The sequence below is a fragment of the Branchiostoma belcheri genome, unplaced genomic scaffold (assembly GCF_001625305.1).
Source record: "Branchiostoma belcheri isolate BF01 breed outbred unplaced genomic scaffold, Haploidv18h27 scaffold30, whole genome shotgun sequence".
NCBI lineage: Eukaryota > Metazoa > Chordata > Leptocardii > Amphioxiformes > Branchiostomatidae > Branchiostoma > Branchiostoma belcheri.
This window is the reverse complement of record NW_017803910.1, coordinates 2,810,082-2,826,174: the sequence shown is the minus strand read 5'-3', so window position 1 is coordinate 2,826,174 and position 16,093 is coordinate 2,810,082. Positions and strand designations below refer to the sequence as shown.

At 38.4% G+C, this 16,093-nt stretch overlaps 1 protein-coding gene across 1 annotated transcript; it reads left to right on the top strand.

The window, feature by feature from the left end:
- Window positions 1-2,702: 2,702 nt before the first annotated feature.
- LOC109474135 (semaphorin-5B-like) lies at window positions 2,703-15,990 on the top strand. The gene is made up of 4 exons (XM_019774342.1): window positions 2,703-2,760; window positions 5,237-5,417; window positions 15,564-15,706; window positions 15,982-15,990. Exons 2-4 carry the CDS (start codon window positions 5,264-5,266, stop codon window positions 15,988-15,990), a joined length of 306 nt encoding a protein of 101 aa, XP_019629901.1. The 5' UTR covers window positions 2,703-2,760; window positions 5,237-5,263.
- Window positions 15,991-16,093: the final 103 nt, after the last annotated feature.

Here is a 16,093-nt window from a genome sequence, read left to right as displayed (position 1 = left end):
TGTAGACAGGTGCCCACTTGGTGAACATTGTACATGGATATTAGTGATTCTTAATACTTGGGTCCATAATGTTACAATGGCCTTTATACAGAGGTGATCCCTTGTACAGGTTTGACTATATGCATAATTTTGTGTTTTGCTTTTTTTCAGTACCAATAGTATCTGATGAAAGACCTCATATCTCTTAGTTTAAAACCATCGTAAGTTAGATAAGAAAAAAAAATTAATCTCAGTAACAATTGTCAAGGGCCCTTGCAGCAGTATAATCTAATATTGGACACTACTGTTATTAATATAAATACATTACTTCAAACTACAGTAGACTACTTCATGTCTTAATCCAACTAAATTAGATTAAGTCAGCGCAGAAGAAATTATGCTGACCTAGCCGTATGCCCTTTCGATATTTCTCCTTGCTTTTTTCGTATCTGACACCTGAGTCAACAGTCGCAACATGTGTCTGAAATAAGCAGCATGTCTCAGAGTTCTGCTAAGATTGCAGGAATCCTACCCTTCTGCTGACATGGCAGAGTCCTGGAGGAACTAAACTGCCAGTAGCATGTCAGCAGAAGGTACTACGCTTATGCAAAACCACGGTTTTTGCTGGATTTTTGGTCAACGTTGCATTAGAATTTTTCCTGTTGCAGACAATATTTTTTCAGACAGAACATTTGGAAACTACAGACAGGATGTTAATCTTACATGCATGAATACGACCTAATATGAGATATTCTGCCGAAGTGCTAAGCAGAATACATTACTGGTTTCGCACAGGTGCAGTACGTTCTGCCGACACGCTACTGCCAGCCAGATACAACCATGTCACTGTTTAGGCATTACCACTTCAGTTTGTTGCTGGTTTTGGTATCGGTAATCAGGGCTCCAAAAACCATCTGTATGTGGAGGTTAGTGCAGGTAGAATTGGAGCTGTGCAGGTGTTTCTGATGTCTACCTGTACCTAACCTGCACTGGTCCATGTACTGGGTATATGCAGGTTAGTGCAGGTAGAATTGGAGCTGTGTAGGTGTTTCTGATGTCTTCACCTAACCTGCACTTGCCCTGGGTTTATACATACATGTACATGTGTAGATGTACATCTATGTGGATTTTTATCTGCTGCATTGACTATAGCTCTTCGTTTTTAAAGCTGAGATCCTCAAAATTAAATTGATGTGGCCTTCACTGGAAAATCAACCTGGAACATGTGACAAAACTTTCATCATAGCTGTTATTTAAAACTTATGACCTCTCAAAGAGGAGAACCACGAAATTAAACGTTTTTAAAAGCAAGAACCACGAAATTAAATTGATGTGGCCTTCAGTGGAAAATCAGTATGAAAACTTGTGATAAAACTTTCATCATAGCTGTTATTTAAAATTCATGACCTCTCGAAGAAATATTTCTTCACCAGTGTTTGTGTAACAATTTTGGGTGCATTCATCTACGTGGGAAAGTGACCCCAAACTTAATCATTTTCCCACTGGTGAGCAGTACACTAATGTAGCTAAGTATATTACTATTCCTCAGATGATTGATGATTGTTTAGGACAAAGGTCGACACACTTTTCAATCCGCAGCACATTCCCAATTTCACCCCACATTACTGAGTAAACTGTGGTGGGTCCAGGACAGACATTCTTGTAAACTGTTGTATCTAGTGTATACACTGGACACATACAGACAGTACTTAGTAGTGTAGCATATTGAAGTTTGAGATAGGAAACTAGGTACAAATCTAAGGGCAGTTTAGGTTTTAGTTCGCAGATTTTAAAAGAAATTTGCTTAACTGGACAAGCATGATGAAACCTAGCCTGAGGACCAAGTTTATGCCTTGGTGCTGTCCGCTTTATGGAGTGAATACAGTTTTCCATATGTCAAGCCCTGCATAAGGTTATGCTTGCGACTGTGGTTGGCCCTACTTCTAAACCCTTCTCCCAGGAAAATGTATCAACACGTAAATAAACCAGGAGGCATTCCAGGTCCCCAAGTTTCCTGTTTTTGAAGGGAAGAGACGGGATTTAGCCAGGTTTGTAATAACAAGCACGGCTTGTGCACAATTTGTACATTAACCAGGCTGATACAGCTGGATGTACAGTCTACGGATGCTGAACTTTGCAGAGAAATGTTTACTTATAATTAGATTGTGGCCTAGGGAGCAGTTTAAGGAAAGATATTAACTATAAAATGCCTTTTGTACTTGTACATTATCGTACAACACATTCTTGACATTTAAGTGTCAGGAAAGTAATAAAACCTTTGTTTTATTACTTTTTATGGCAGCTATTTAGTAACAGAATTTCAGACTCAAGCTCTGAAGAGAGGCAACAATGTTTGTAAGGTTTTGTACCCAAAATCTTTTCAACGACCCTCTTCCAAAAAATAAATGTCAAGTCTTGCTCTGGAGCACGTCCCTTGCCCTACATTGTAGTTAATCCCAAGACATAACATCCCTCCCCACCAATCTATATACAGTATTAAGTCCAGTTCCCCTCCAGCTCCTAAACAAATTGCTGGTCGGCACCAGCCGGGCGCAATCAAACTGAGAGGGTCAGAGTTCTGCTGCAGGCTAATGCACTGAATGGAAAGGGCCACTTCTTCAGCCTTGATAATTGTTGGGTCTACAGTCTAGGGTCAGGAAATAGGTCTGCCACACACTGTGGTGATATTTCCAGCTTTTGACCAACTGTGCTTCCATGTCAAGAAGATTTGTTAACCCCCTTTTCTTCCGTCAAGTCTCTTGGCTACGTTACCATTTAAAGGTAAGGCGTTTACAACTGATCTATTAACTGTTAAGATTTATAGACTTGTTAGATGTGCCCATGTTTGAAACGATTGTTGGAGATTGTAGTCAAGAAGACATGCTTTGTGGTTGCTTCAAATTGTAGTTCTTTTCTTCTGGGGGTACAATGTATTCTACCGGCGGCATGACTTAATACGTTGTTGGGTATTCCCATGTTTGAAGCATTGATGTAGAATTGCAATCACAAAGGGAGGCTTTACTGTATGTAAACTTCAATCAAGTAGGTTTATTTGCTTCAATCTAAAAGAACACTATATTGAATCTTTTTGTATCCTTGTAGTAATTATTCAATGATGTTCATGTTTATTAAAGGGTACCACGGTGGTATGTTACATTGAGCAAACTTGTTGGAAAAAAGGAGAAGCCAACAAGATGACTTTAGTACTCTCCAAGCAGAGGTATCGGCATCGGTATCATTACCGTTTTGAAATAAATTGCTGACTTTCTTTGTTCTGCTGCCACTACAAACATTCTAGTTCTATGAACATGTCCATATTTTTCAGACCGTGAACTTTTGCTACTGCGAACATAAAAAACTGAATTACAGTCACTTGCTAAGTGATCACTCAAAGATCTTCCTCCTTCCCATCTGCCCTGTCCTATTTCTCCTCCAGTCATAACCAGAACTGACAGCTCTGCTGACAGCCAGGCCAGCTGTCAACAGATAAGAAAGAGATATGGCTGAGAAAAAGTAAACAAAGTCCACAAAGTGCTGGAACAGGGAGGGCGGGGGATTTACACTGCTGAGTGATAGGGCTGGGGAATTGAGACTAAAAAAAGATGGGCTTGACATACAATAACAAACACTTGGCTTTCCTTCAAGATTCAGTATTCCTTTGCTATTCCTGGTATAAATGGAAAAAATGCTGCTTTGATTTTGTTATTATTTATTATCTCATAGGCACTGATTAAAGTACATGTAAGTGTAAACTGCATCATCTTGAAGCATGGTTGCACAAATGCCAGTAACTTTCTTTCCCTCCTCCTCTCTTGATACAGTTTATACTGTATTTGTATGTAGAAGTCATGATTGAAACTGTGATTATATGGCCAATAAATAGATAAATACAGGCCCTTTAAAGATTTTGTCGTAAAAGAAACTTTCAAATCAGCCAGACTGTGCTTTTACTGGCAGCGTGCTTTCAAGTCGTTAACATGATTTATGCTGTAGGGATATGTTAGGAGTAAACTACCTTCAAGCCTTTTAAAGGGATTGCATTCTACATTTATCCCTGGCAGTAATTTTTGATCCCATCTGTCCATAAAGAGGTATGTGTACTTAAATGTACTTAAGGCCACACCAATTTAATTTGTTGGTTCTCGGATTCGCCTCTTCATTTTTTTCTGATTTGCTGCAAAAAAAAAAAAAAAAGATTCTGGTTCTGAATCAACTCAAAAATGCTCATATTTTGCCCCAACAGTTGTGGAAAGTCCTTTTCTCCCTAGCTGTTGCAGTGTTTCCATCTATCAATGCAGTGGTTTGATTAAAAGTTCAAAATTCATTGTTTAAATATTAACACAACCTTTTGTGTTGACTTCATGGCTCCTATCATAGCATTTGGGGCTATAATAGGATGCCTAAACCTGTTTTTATTTTTATTTTTTTTCGCCCTGTCGCTTCATGTTTTTTCTGACAAAATCCGAGAACCAACAAATTAAATTGGTGTGGCCTAAGGTAAAGGTAGTCTTTTTTGAGGCTGTAGGGATAGTGGGTTGTTGATCTACTGTGTCTAGGGCATAGTATTAGATGGGCCCATCCCTTTTCCTCTACTACCTTTTACCATTTCTTTTATTCAAAACCAACACACTAAAATATTGTGGCCTAAAGTTTGTTCTGAGAAAGCCTCAGGAAGTGAATATCAGTCCAGCTTACCCTATGTTGAAACATGTCAACTTGCCTTTCAACATGTGAAGCTCTTATCTGTGTGTCCCATATAACAGACCAGTCAACCATTCTGCCCCCTTTTTCTGATAAAAATGGGAAGTTTCATATGAATGAAACACTACATTTTCATCGGGTCATAAATATGTATCAAAATCATCTCAGCTTTCATGTAGGGAGATAGATAGATAGATGTAGACATAGGTAAGAAAATTTCTTTTAAATCATATCACAATGTTTGTTTCACAGTATGACAGGCTGTATCCAGAGTTTAATAAAATTATGCAGATTATTTTGAATAAACTTTCATTTTGTGCCGACTAGATGCTTTTATGACACAATATAAACTAGCAAATGTGTGATATTTATTTTAACTGACACTATAATTATGTTTCAGAGTGTGATGGTTGTAGCAGTATGCTATTTAAAGCCACTGTGTTTAAATGCAGATGATTATCGATATTCTTTCATTCTGTACTATAGATGCAGTCATGACACAAAATGTGAAAGTGTACTATGTGATGTTTACCTTGAGTTCCCCTGTATGTTCCAGAGTGTGATGGGTTAGCAGAATGCTGCCATGTTGCCAGCAGGACTGACTAGAGCTGTGCAGTCTGGGGGGAGGGAGTCGGTTGCCAGGCAACTGTTGCTAGGCGTCGTCCTCTGCATCAGCCTGGGCGTTGCCGGGGGAGACAGCTGTTCTGCCGACAGGAAACCTGTGGTCTCATATGAAGGTTTGTGGGAAATACTTTATATCGATTTTATATGATATGATATGATATGATATCATTTATGTATTTGATATTAGCAGAAGAAATTAAGAGTTAAACTGTTGTTTGGGTGTAATGAACCAAGGATTGGAGTCAAGAAAAGACATTTTTACAGAATGTGTGTGTGTGTGTGTGTGTGTGTGTGTGTGTGTGAATTTCTGTGTGTTTCTTTCTCTCTCTCTCTCTCCCTCTCTCTCTCTCTCTCTCTCTGTTTGCATGTGTATGTGATGTCTTTTTGTGTCTCTGAATATACACGATGCAGCATTTATACACATCCTTAGTTCTGCTAGTTTTTGACAGCAGACACAGACATTTCAGAGCAGTATGGTTAAGGGGGTAAAGTCTGCCATCTCTGATTGCCACATTTGGTAGTACCTGTTTGTTGATCCAAATAACATGATATCTTCTATAGAGGATGATTTGAAGTTTTGAGACTTGTTGTACCTGTAGTTAATCAGAGGTTAGTGCCCTGCAGGGATAGACAGAAGAGGAGACAACACTGATGGGGAAAGTCTGCTCCAGAAATGGTTCCCAGCCAACATGCTTAATTAAGAACAACAAAATTAAGTTTTTTGGTTGTCGGATTTTAAAATGAATGAAGAAATCTATTGCACATTTTTACCACTCTTGGCTAAATACAGGTCACAACAAAACAAGATGGATGGATACAGTCAACAGATACAAAAGTAAATAACTATCGTTATATAAATTCAGATAGTGCTAGATTGGTATATCTGGGTGAAAACAGGCTCTGGGAGGCAAGTCTATATCTCAGTACACAAAGTTTCTGGGAGTAAATAGATCAGATGCAAACTGTCACATTTTCCTCACAGTCCTTTGTTTTCCTTACTAGAATCAAAAAAAAGGTTGACTACCAAGGAATTATATTCTAAAGAGACAACAATTCAATGTATTGGCCAGAGCCATAATTGGACTTAAATGTTGAACACTCATTGGCTGACCCAGGCTTTTATTTTTGTTCTCTCACGACTAGTCACAAGAATTTTTCCTTTTACATGTCCGAGAACCAGGGAAGTATCTTGGTATAGCCTTAAGGGGAGACAAGACTGATGTGAAAGGTCTGCTACAGAAATGTTTTCCAGCCAACTGGGTTTGATAAGAAGATAGCAACTGGCTCCAACAGAGAAAAATGCACTTAATAAACCAGCAACTAGTCTGCGGACTGAGCTCAATTTGCTTTGAAGTATCCTATCGTATGTAGATCAACTTTTCAAGCCCCCGTTTTGTTTGATGTTTAACTGCTGAAAAAGGCCACTGTCTGTCTGTCAGTCATAACCTAAATGGAAATACTGATAGGTATATTTTAGAATAGAATGAGGCTGAGTATGTGATAGTGTGTGAGTGTATAATGTAGGTGTGATATTAAGTTAATATCATGAATAGAATTTAGATAAACTTGACACAAATCAATTTCACTGTGAGATTATCACTCATACAGCTGGGAGAGCTTACGTGTGGTCTGTGTATGAATGTGTGTGGTAATAACTTGATTTCAGGGACATTCAGATGATTTATATTAACACAAAACTTGTGATGACCTTGTACGACCTTGTATGGGCAGCGCAGTGGGAGACAGACCCACGGAGTAGTTAGTCCAATGGATTGGTCTTCAGGATAGGCCTTAACAACGTAATTCCTGTGTTGTAGGATTTTTTTTTAATGCCAAATGAGCAACAGAGTCTGGCCGGGAAAAGTCTTACCTAAGTGGCATGTACAGTTTCAGGAAGTGATTGTTATATCAATCAGTAACATCTACCAACATGATTCTGCCAAAACATATATTTTTGTGCCCGGAGAAATGCATCTACGAATGTAAATAGATTTCCAATGTCACACCCTGCAGTAAAATGCATTTCTGCATATCTAAACTGTGTATACCACTGTGGTGCTGTGCCAGAGATCTCTCAAACACACAGTTTTTCAAGTGGCCGGCAGATACAGGATCTCGAGGGCTTGCTTGGGGGGTAGGGATTACGAATTACGCAAAATTTTTGGCGTCGATGACGAATTACGTTAAAGTCTCAGAGCTGATTACTACTTTACAATTTGCGGCTAATGTCCTAGTATGAATTAAGTTGATTTTTGCAGAGGCTGCCTACGAATTACGAAGTCTAAAAAGGCCTGATTATGCCTTACAAAAAAGGGCATGCAGGCCCTCATACAGTATAATTGTAACCCAGTGGATAAATGTGAATAGGCTGTGGTTAACTGAATTCACAGTAAAAGGAAGAGGTGATTCTCCTGTTTCTCACATTGCTAATGAGTTCCACAGGACTCCATTAGGACCTGATCAAAGCCTCATCAAAGCCTAACCAACCTTTTTATCTGCCCATTTCATCCTAATTCAATCTCATAAAGAGGTGTGAAAGGAGACTGATCTGATTCTTTTATGGTAGTTTTATTAGGACCAGAGTTTTTCCCAGCTGTACAGTTCTCTTAGCCTCCACAGCATGCCAAAAACTGGGGGTTTTGGGGGTCTTTGGGAGCTTTTATGTGCTATTTTCTGATCGCATATAGACAACATAGTCGGCCTGACTGAATTACCCCCTTTTTTTTCACTGGGCTTATCAGAAAACAGCCGAAGACCTAACCAAACCCCCAGTTCTATAAGCCTGCTATGGAGACTACTTCTCTCATCTGCCCTCTTGGTTTCATCCAGCAAATTTTAAAGAAAAGAATCAAGGGGGAAATTTCTTCCATTTTTGGAGCAGAAAGCAGTTCCTTTTAATGTATTTGTGCCATATTTACAAGCCAGTAATTAACATCCCCGCCCTAGCCTGGGTGTCATCTTATTTTGTTGACAAAGTTTTGGTTTATGTCTTTCCAAGACTGAATAATGGTTAATGAAATTTTTGTATCTAAATTAATGGTAGAAACTTTGTCCATTCCATGGTGCAAAATTTTGGCTTGGTTACCATCCTATAGTTTACCAAAACTCAGTCTTCCATACTTGGTCCTTCACATATTCTCGGTAAACTAAAGATGGTACCTAACCTACCCCTCTTTAGCCTGGGTTCCAAACCCATAGCACACTGGACACAAAATATCCCAGGCTCACTGAGATATTTTGTGTCCAGTGTGCTATGGGTTTGGAACACACGTCAGGCTAACCCCCCTTCCCCATCCAGTCTTCTAGATCTTTCCCTTCCCAATTTCTGAAAGTAATTACGACTGGTTATAACTGACAGGGCAGGGAGGAAAGGGTTATTGACTTTAGGACAGCAATTATAGGAATCTTATGAGACTGTGGCTGGAGCCTTTCATCTTGGGTATTATTACTGGCACCTTGTAATGTCTTCAAGGTGCTTCCAACTTTCTGAAGGTGATACACCAGAGTGAAGTAATTTGTATCCTTCAAGTTCGGGGACCGAGAATTGTTGGACTTTGCTTCTTGATGTGTATCTCTTTAAGACGCTATGGTAGGGGGTAATTAAAGTGTCTGACTCGTATGACCTTGAACTGAATGAGAGTTGTTACTTCATGTTCAAGGTCAAAAATTTTGCTAGGTAGATTAGCCTTCAGTAGTTGCCATACTTTTTACAATTGTTGTACAATAAAGTTTGCTATCATATTGCAAGATAAACCGTTCTCCCAGATGCCTAACCCCACAGGCAATAGACAATTGGTAATAAAACAACTATTTCTTCATTGTTCTAAAGATTAACGATCAATGATTTCCATTCATTGTTGCTTGTTGCAAATTAAATGCTGTAGGACTTGAGTTTGTTGTTTTGGATCAACAGATGCTGATCTGATAAGCCCTTATCTTTCACTGCTACTGTTCATAGGGGGAGTTGTTGGTTCCTTACCTAAAGTTGTCAATTTACAAGTTTTCACAGCAAAGGCCACAATGGTCCCACTCTCCTCGACTTTAGGTCTTGAATCTGGGTCGGGAACTTGGCTGCCCTTATAGATTTGAACTTGAACTTGCCGATAAGATTAACAGTTAGCAGATGTAGTTTCTGCCTGTAGTTATAATGCTTTGATTTTGAGTGAATCAAGTGCTGGGAATTTGGAGTATGGTTTGGCAATACAGTTAGTAGGTGTAGGTCACACCAAATTTATTTCATTGTTTCTGGGACATTTTAGAGTTAAGATTTAGAGACAAGGGCTGAGAGGAAAACTTGAATCTTGCTAATAAGTAACTTGTTAACACTGCGAACTTAAGTTCTGATTCAATTCACAGCGTTTAATCTGTAACGGAAATGCATGCTTAATATGTTTTCAATAGAATTCCTTGCGTCACTTTGTTTTTGCTGGAATTGGGGAGCGTGTTTTTGGTTATCAGAGCTGTCAAAGTCAACAAATCATGCAGGGAAGTGCTAATAAGATAGGGTCAACCTCATGAAGGCGGAAATCGAGATACTCGTGCTTTATTCAAGCCAGATTCAGAGTCCAAGATCAGAGACCCCTCAGGGTGTGGAACCTTCCTTGTTATGATATCCCTAAATTGTAGTTTATTAGGAGACTTTTAAGTCATGGAAACAGTCAATAAAGTTGAGAATTTAGGGTTCTTAGGATTCAAGGGGACGTATATGATAGCCGAACATGATGAAGAGATTCCTATATGTTGAGAAAGGAAGTAGAAACTTAGACTGAGTCTCCATACAAAGTAGAATTCCTTTTCATTCCTCTTGTCTTAGCATTGTTTGAGTAGAATAAAAAAGACAAGACGCACTAAATTTAGTTTTCATTACCTTCACATCCAACATAAAACAAAAATAATAGCTTTACATTATACCTTTTTTTGAAACCTTTTTTTGTCCTAAGAACTGATAAACTTGTTGTTTTTCATCAGGATAGAATATTTCTAAAGCAATGTGGATGTCTAACACAAGGTTTACTTGAAAGTGACTAAAGTATAAGAGTCAAGGGATTATCAAAGTACATATCTGAGAAAGTTCCCCCATGTCCCACTGTTGCCTGTTATCTATTACACTGAGGGCAACACTGCATCCAAAGGCCATATACTTCCCAATTGGAGCTTGAAAGAAGACATTGAAGTCATCTGGTTGAAATCTGTTTGCGTTCAAGTCTCATTATCAATGCCATAGCCCCCACAAGGATGGCGTGATTGCCTCTTGTGCTCTGTTTTACTCAGTTCTTTCATCTGGTGGGGACAAGTGATTACCCCCTTGGAAGTTGTTGACCCTTATGCAATGTCAACTCTTATAATGCCACCAGGTACGAAGCCACTTCTAAACAACTGTAATCAAGAATGTCTCAAAAACCTGGCTATCTGAAGTTGGCATACCTCAGGTATAACTGATATTGCATTAGTACATCGCTTTAGATTTACCATATTTTTTTGTGGTGGCCAAAGGATACATGTACCTATTAATGCTATGAGAGTGGCATTACATATACATGTATCACATGTAGTACTTATTATTATTTAAAATGGTCATACCATTGATATTGATAATAATACATGTTGAGTAAAGATACTCTTTTTACAAAACCAAGTCTCTTATTCAGCAGACTTTTCGGTGACCGTCTGTCACCTTCCTCAGGGCAATTCTGACTGGTTCACATTGCATTCCAGCATGCTAGCACAGGTGTCACTGCTAAGATGCATTCCCAAACGTATGATATTTACATATCTACACATATGCATGGTTTCATGTTGTAGAAATGACTTCAGTAATATTTGGCAGGATATTATATTGATAATGACAGTCAATTTCTCTTTATCTTCACAAATTATTTGTCCACTACATGATGACAACTCTCTTCCTGTAGGAGTGTACTCCATTATCTACACAAGTCAATTATGACAGCCACAATTACCCATTAAAAAGTCATATGCTTTGAAAACACATGGTCTGACTTACGCCCTTCTCTGTAAGAAAATAGGTTTTTGATGAAATCCAGCCTATTGTTATAGATTAATTGCTTATAGGTCAGATAGGATTTGGTACCCTGTAAATCTTGATCTAGTTAACGTTGACCTCAACCCTTCTGATGTTGCACAGTAGCCTTGAAGTTCTTTGATGTCAAAGTATAGAGAATGTACTAAATTAAATGTAGACGATTTTTAAATATGGTAACAGATTTTATGTAACTATGTATGACAAGAATTGAATGAAGTGTAAATATTTTATAATGATTGTGTTAACATATTTTAAGCTGTGATTTTATCCATTTAATTGATCTTAAAAACTACTGTAAAGTCTGACGCTAATTCAGTCTGCTGACTGCTATGTCAGATTATGTTTCCTTCAATAAACCAATCATCATCATCATCAGACGGGTTAGAGTGACTGACCAGTAACCTCCCTGCATACTGTTTCTTAATCATTTCTCATGTTATGAATTATATCAAATTGTGGCACTAGAAACCCATTACGGTGAAGTCAGAAATGTTACTTACAATAATGTTGAAGTCAACAACCCAACAATTACACTTGTATTATTATATGTTGAATTAGAGCTGTCAAAAATTAAGTTACAAATAATGTGGGAATTAAACAGCTGATTACACCCTTGTACAATATCATATTACAAATAGAAGATGGTATTACAAAAAGGCCTGTAGGCCCCTATACTACTTGAAACTTTTGATCAGGCACATTGTCCATCTATCATGGCCACTCTAGTCCTCCTAAGTTCTAACTTGACATCTGGACCAGTCAGCAACTGAATTGTCCTGTATTCTGCAAAGACAAAAGTTGCATTAAGTAACTTAATGTAGGTCTGGAAGGTTATCAGTTTTTGACCTGACTTGTCTGCCAAAATCAGCCACTATCTCTGGAGTGCGTAGATTAGAAGGAAAGGAAAGCAGAATAATCCCAGAGAAACAGATGTTGCAACCTCCAGGTGTAAAGTTCAGGCTCGGTTCCTGTTTATAAAACCCTTGCTGATCACATGGGACTCTTTCCCCACAAAGTGGGACCTGTGTGAAGAAATGTAAACCTGACCCAGGTGCAGGACTTGTGCAGGTGGTACAGTTGTTAGGCTACGCCGGTTCAATTTCTTGTTTCTTACATTTTAGATTTAAATTTAAAGTAGTACTAGACTAGAATACATGTTACATGATATATAAATGGAGTCTTACGGGAAAGCCTGTAATATCAATAGTGAACAGAGTCAGATGCAAGTTTTCCTGTTTTTGTAACATGTTCCAAAATCTCACCTAAAATGTCTGAGAATCAAAGAATTACATGTATATCAGTGTGACCTTACCAGTAACATTGTAGTGCTTAGCAATACTGTAGTATACAGGGACTCTTTTTATACAAAGTATGAATAATGTGTGAAGAAATATAAACTTGACCCTGGTTGTTCAGACATATGGTACAGTAGTTCCAGTTGTGACATTGTAGCTACATCAGTTATCAATGCTGTAGTAAGGGATTCTTTCCGTACAAAGTGTAACTTGTGTGAGTGAAATGTGAACTTGACCCTGGTTGCATGGCCAGGTGGTACAATAGTTACCAGTAGTGCCATTGTAGTGCTCATTTAGCAATGCTGCAGTATACAGGGACTCTTGTGGTACAAAGTGTAACTTGTGTCACTGAAAGTGTAAACTTGACCCTAGTTGCTCGGCCAGGTGGTACAGTAGTTACCAGTAGTGCCATTGTAGTGCTCAGTTAGCAATGCTGTAGTATATAATGAGTTTTTCTGTACAAAGTGATGATGAGTAATGTGTGAAGAACTTGACCCAAGTTGCTTGGACATATGGTACAGTTAGTTCCAGTTGTAGCATTAAAGCATCTCAGTTATCAATGTGGTAGTAAGGGACTCTTTTTATACAAAGTGTGACTTGTGTGAGTGAAAATGTAAACTTGACCCTAGTTGCATGTCCAGGTGGTACAGTAGTTACCAGTAGTTCCATTCTAGCGCTCAGTTAGCAATGCTGTAGTATATAAGGAGTTTTTCTGTACAAAGTGATGATGAGTATTGTGTGAAGAACTTGACCCAAGTTGCTTGTGGCATTGTAGCTACTCAGTTATCAATGCTGTACTATACAGGGACTCTTTTTATACAAAGTGACTTGTGTGAGTGAAAATGTGAACTTGACCCTAGTTGCACGGCCAGGTGGTACAGTAGTTACCAGTAGTGACCCAGTAGCTGCTCTGTCAGCAGTTCAGTAGTAATGGACCTAACACCTGTTTGATGAGCCAGGGACATGTGGACTAGTCCATTTCAAAATCTAACACAGTGGATGTGGATAGATTATTTCTGTCTATCCGTATCTTTGTTTTCATTCTACATTAGTTTTCCTATGTATCTCCCTATTACTAAATTAGCTTCTTCTATTATATAATTCTAAATATACACAAATAGGTATTGAAAACCTATCGAGTTGCTTGAGTAATAATCTATTGTGTATCTCATTATCTGGATGTCTAACCTTCACTGACAGATTTTGAATATATCTCTATATCGTTTTTAAATAGTTGAAGGATATTTTGGGTTGTATCACCCCCATTCCTCAGTGGAATGGCCCAATGGGGTAGCCATGAAACTGCCAAATATGTTTTTGCTGCCTCTGACCTTGAAATAGTGGGCTCAAACTTACAGATGGTTCCTGTTAAGTAGCAGCAACTTTAACTGGTAATAATGACTGCAGCAGAAACATCCTAAAATATTCATGACAATCTGGTCTGTGTATGCTGAAATCATTTTCGTTAAAGTTGGATTAAAAGTACAGTAACGAGTGTATAAAGATTAGGACAAAGAAGTTAAGTACTAAGTTAGGAATGAACAGATGGAAATATAGAGATGGGTGATTTACGTGTGCATGTACATGTATAGCAAGTATGTAGTCTTTTGATATATTGATACTGTTTCTTAAAATGTATTTCACTCACACACACACACTCACTCACTATTCAATTTGGCGATTTCTATTCTCTGTTTAGCCTAATTTGATTGTTAGACACACAGTTTTTCATAAAATCTAATGTTACAACACTTAATAAGCCAAACAGCTGGAGTAATTCAGGATTAAGGACAGCCTGTTTCAAACTCAGCCAGTTTAGAAATATCAGCCGCAATTTGCAGGACTGTGCCCTTAATTCCAAGGGCAGCACTACAATCTGTTAAGGTCTGAAACAGTTCAGCCTTTCCACACGCAAACAGTGTCACTGCCATACCTGAGCTACATAGAAAACAACAGTTACTACAGTTTAATTCCCATCTTTAAATTCATTCATATCCTAGTCCTATATAAGTAACCCAATTCAATTACTTGTTTTTCGGGTATCAAAAAATATTGTCACATTTGAAGATCAACTTGAAAACAGTATACCTTAATTGGTACATATAGTTTCAAGGACTAACAGATCTAGAGTCAGATGCCAATTTTTCCTTCCAGCCCTTTTTTTACGATTTCCTCTTGCTAGAATTTTCTATTTCACACATTCAAGAACCGAGAAATTATCTTGGTTTGGCTGAAATGGCTCAGAGGGTGACATGTATCGTGACAACAGGTTGTCACATGGGGCGGTCCTGTGTCAGAGGTCACGTAAACAGATGTGACCTGACCTGACCTTTCACCTGGTTTATCGTACGCTGGACCAGCCATTTCCTGCCCTGATGAAAGAACAGAATCTGACAGAGACATGTTTCTGATAATTTATTTAATAATTATCCAAAACCTTAAGGTACCTTACATGTAGTTCTTTCCACTTTATTTCTCTCTGTTTGTAAAGTGTCAATTGGATGATAATTTATTAATAATAATCCAAAACCTTAAGGTGTACCTTACATGTAGTTCTTCCCACTTTATTTCTCTCTGTATGTTAAGCTAAGTGTCAGTTGGATGATAGAACAGAGAACAGATGAGGAAACTGTTCCAATGTCTAAAGATTTATCTTAACTTTCTTCTCTCTTCATCATCTTTTTGTATCTGTTTTGCGTAGCAGATGTAACTGCCCTTGGGTGACTTTATATGAACACTGAATGACCTGTCCTGTCACACCTAACCTTTGTTAACCACAAATTTGTCTTACATTGTAGCTCTTACAATTGTGGTGAAATAAATTTTGACTTGACTTGACTATCAGGACAGAGATTTTTTCCAGCAAGTCTTTTCAAAAAAAGATTATTATATATAAGTTTTTGCTTCATCCTTTGTCCCAGACCTGTCCCCTGTGCCGGTGTACCAGAGCCCAGGTGTTGTGGACTTCTCCCAGGTGCTGCTGGACATCGAGAGGTTCCAGCTGGTGGTGGGAGCCAGGAACCATATCCTGGCACTGCAGCTGAGAGACCTCAGCCTGCTGCAGGTGAGCAATAGACTGGTTACCAAACCTATTTTAGCCCCAAGTCTTTTATCCGAGAGGATGCAAGACGCGGTAGCTAAAGACACTTTTATCCGAGAGCAGCAGCTAAAATAGCAGCTAAAATAGGGTCGGTAACCAGACTTTTGTTTTTGCTATATATTAACCAGGCTATTGCTATCATCCGAGAGGATAAAAGACTCAGGAGCTAAAATAGGTTTGGTAACCAGTCTATGTGAGCAACTAGGGATCAAAAAATACTTTTATCTACTTTTTTTCAGTACCTGTGATTTTGGCAGTTGTTAGTAAATCTCTTGCAAATGAATGAATGAACAAACGAACAGTCAAACAAATGAATGAACAAGTAGAAGACTAGGGGTGGTTGAGTGAGTG

Excerpts from the sequence above, each read along its gene's own strand:
- LOC109474135 (XM_019774342.1), top strand. The coding sequence starts at position 5,264 with ATGTTGCCAGCAGGACTGACTAGAGCTGTGCAGTCTGGGGGGAGGGAG. Across the intron at positions 5,418-15,563 it reads ACCTGTGGTCTCATATGAAG|ACCTGTCCCCTGTGCCGGTG; the intron begins GTTTGTGGGAAA and ends CCTTTGTCCCAG.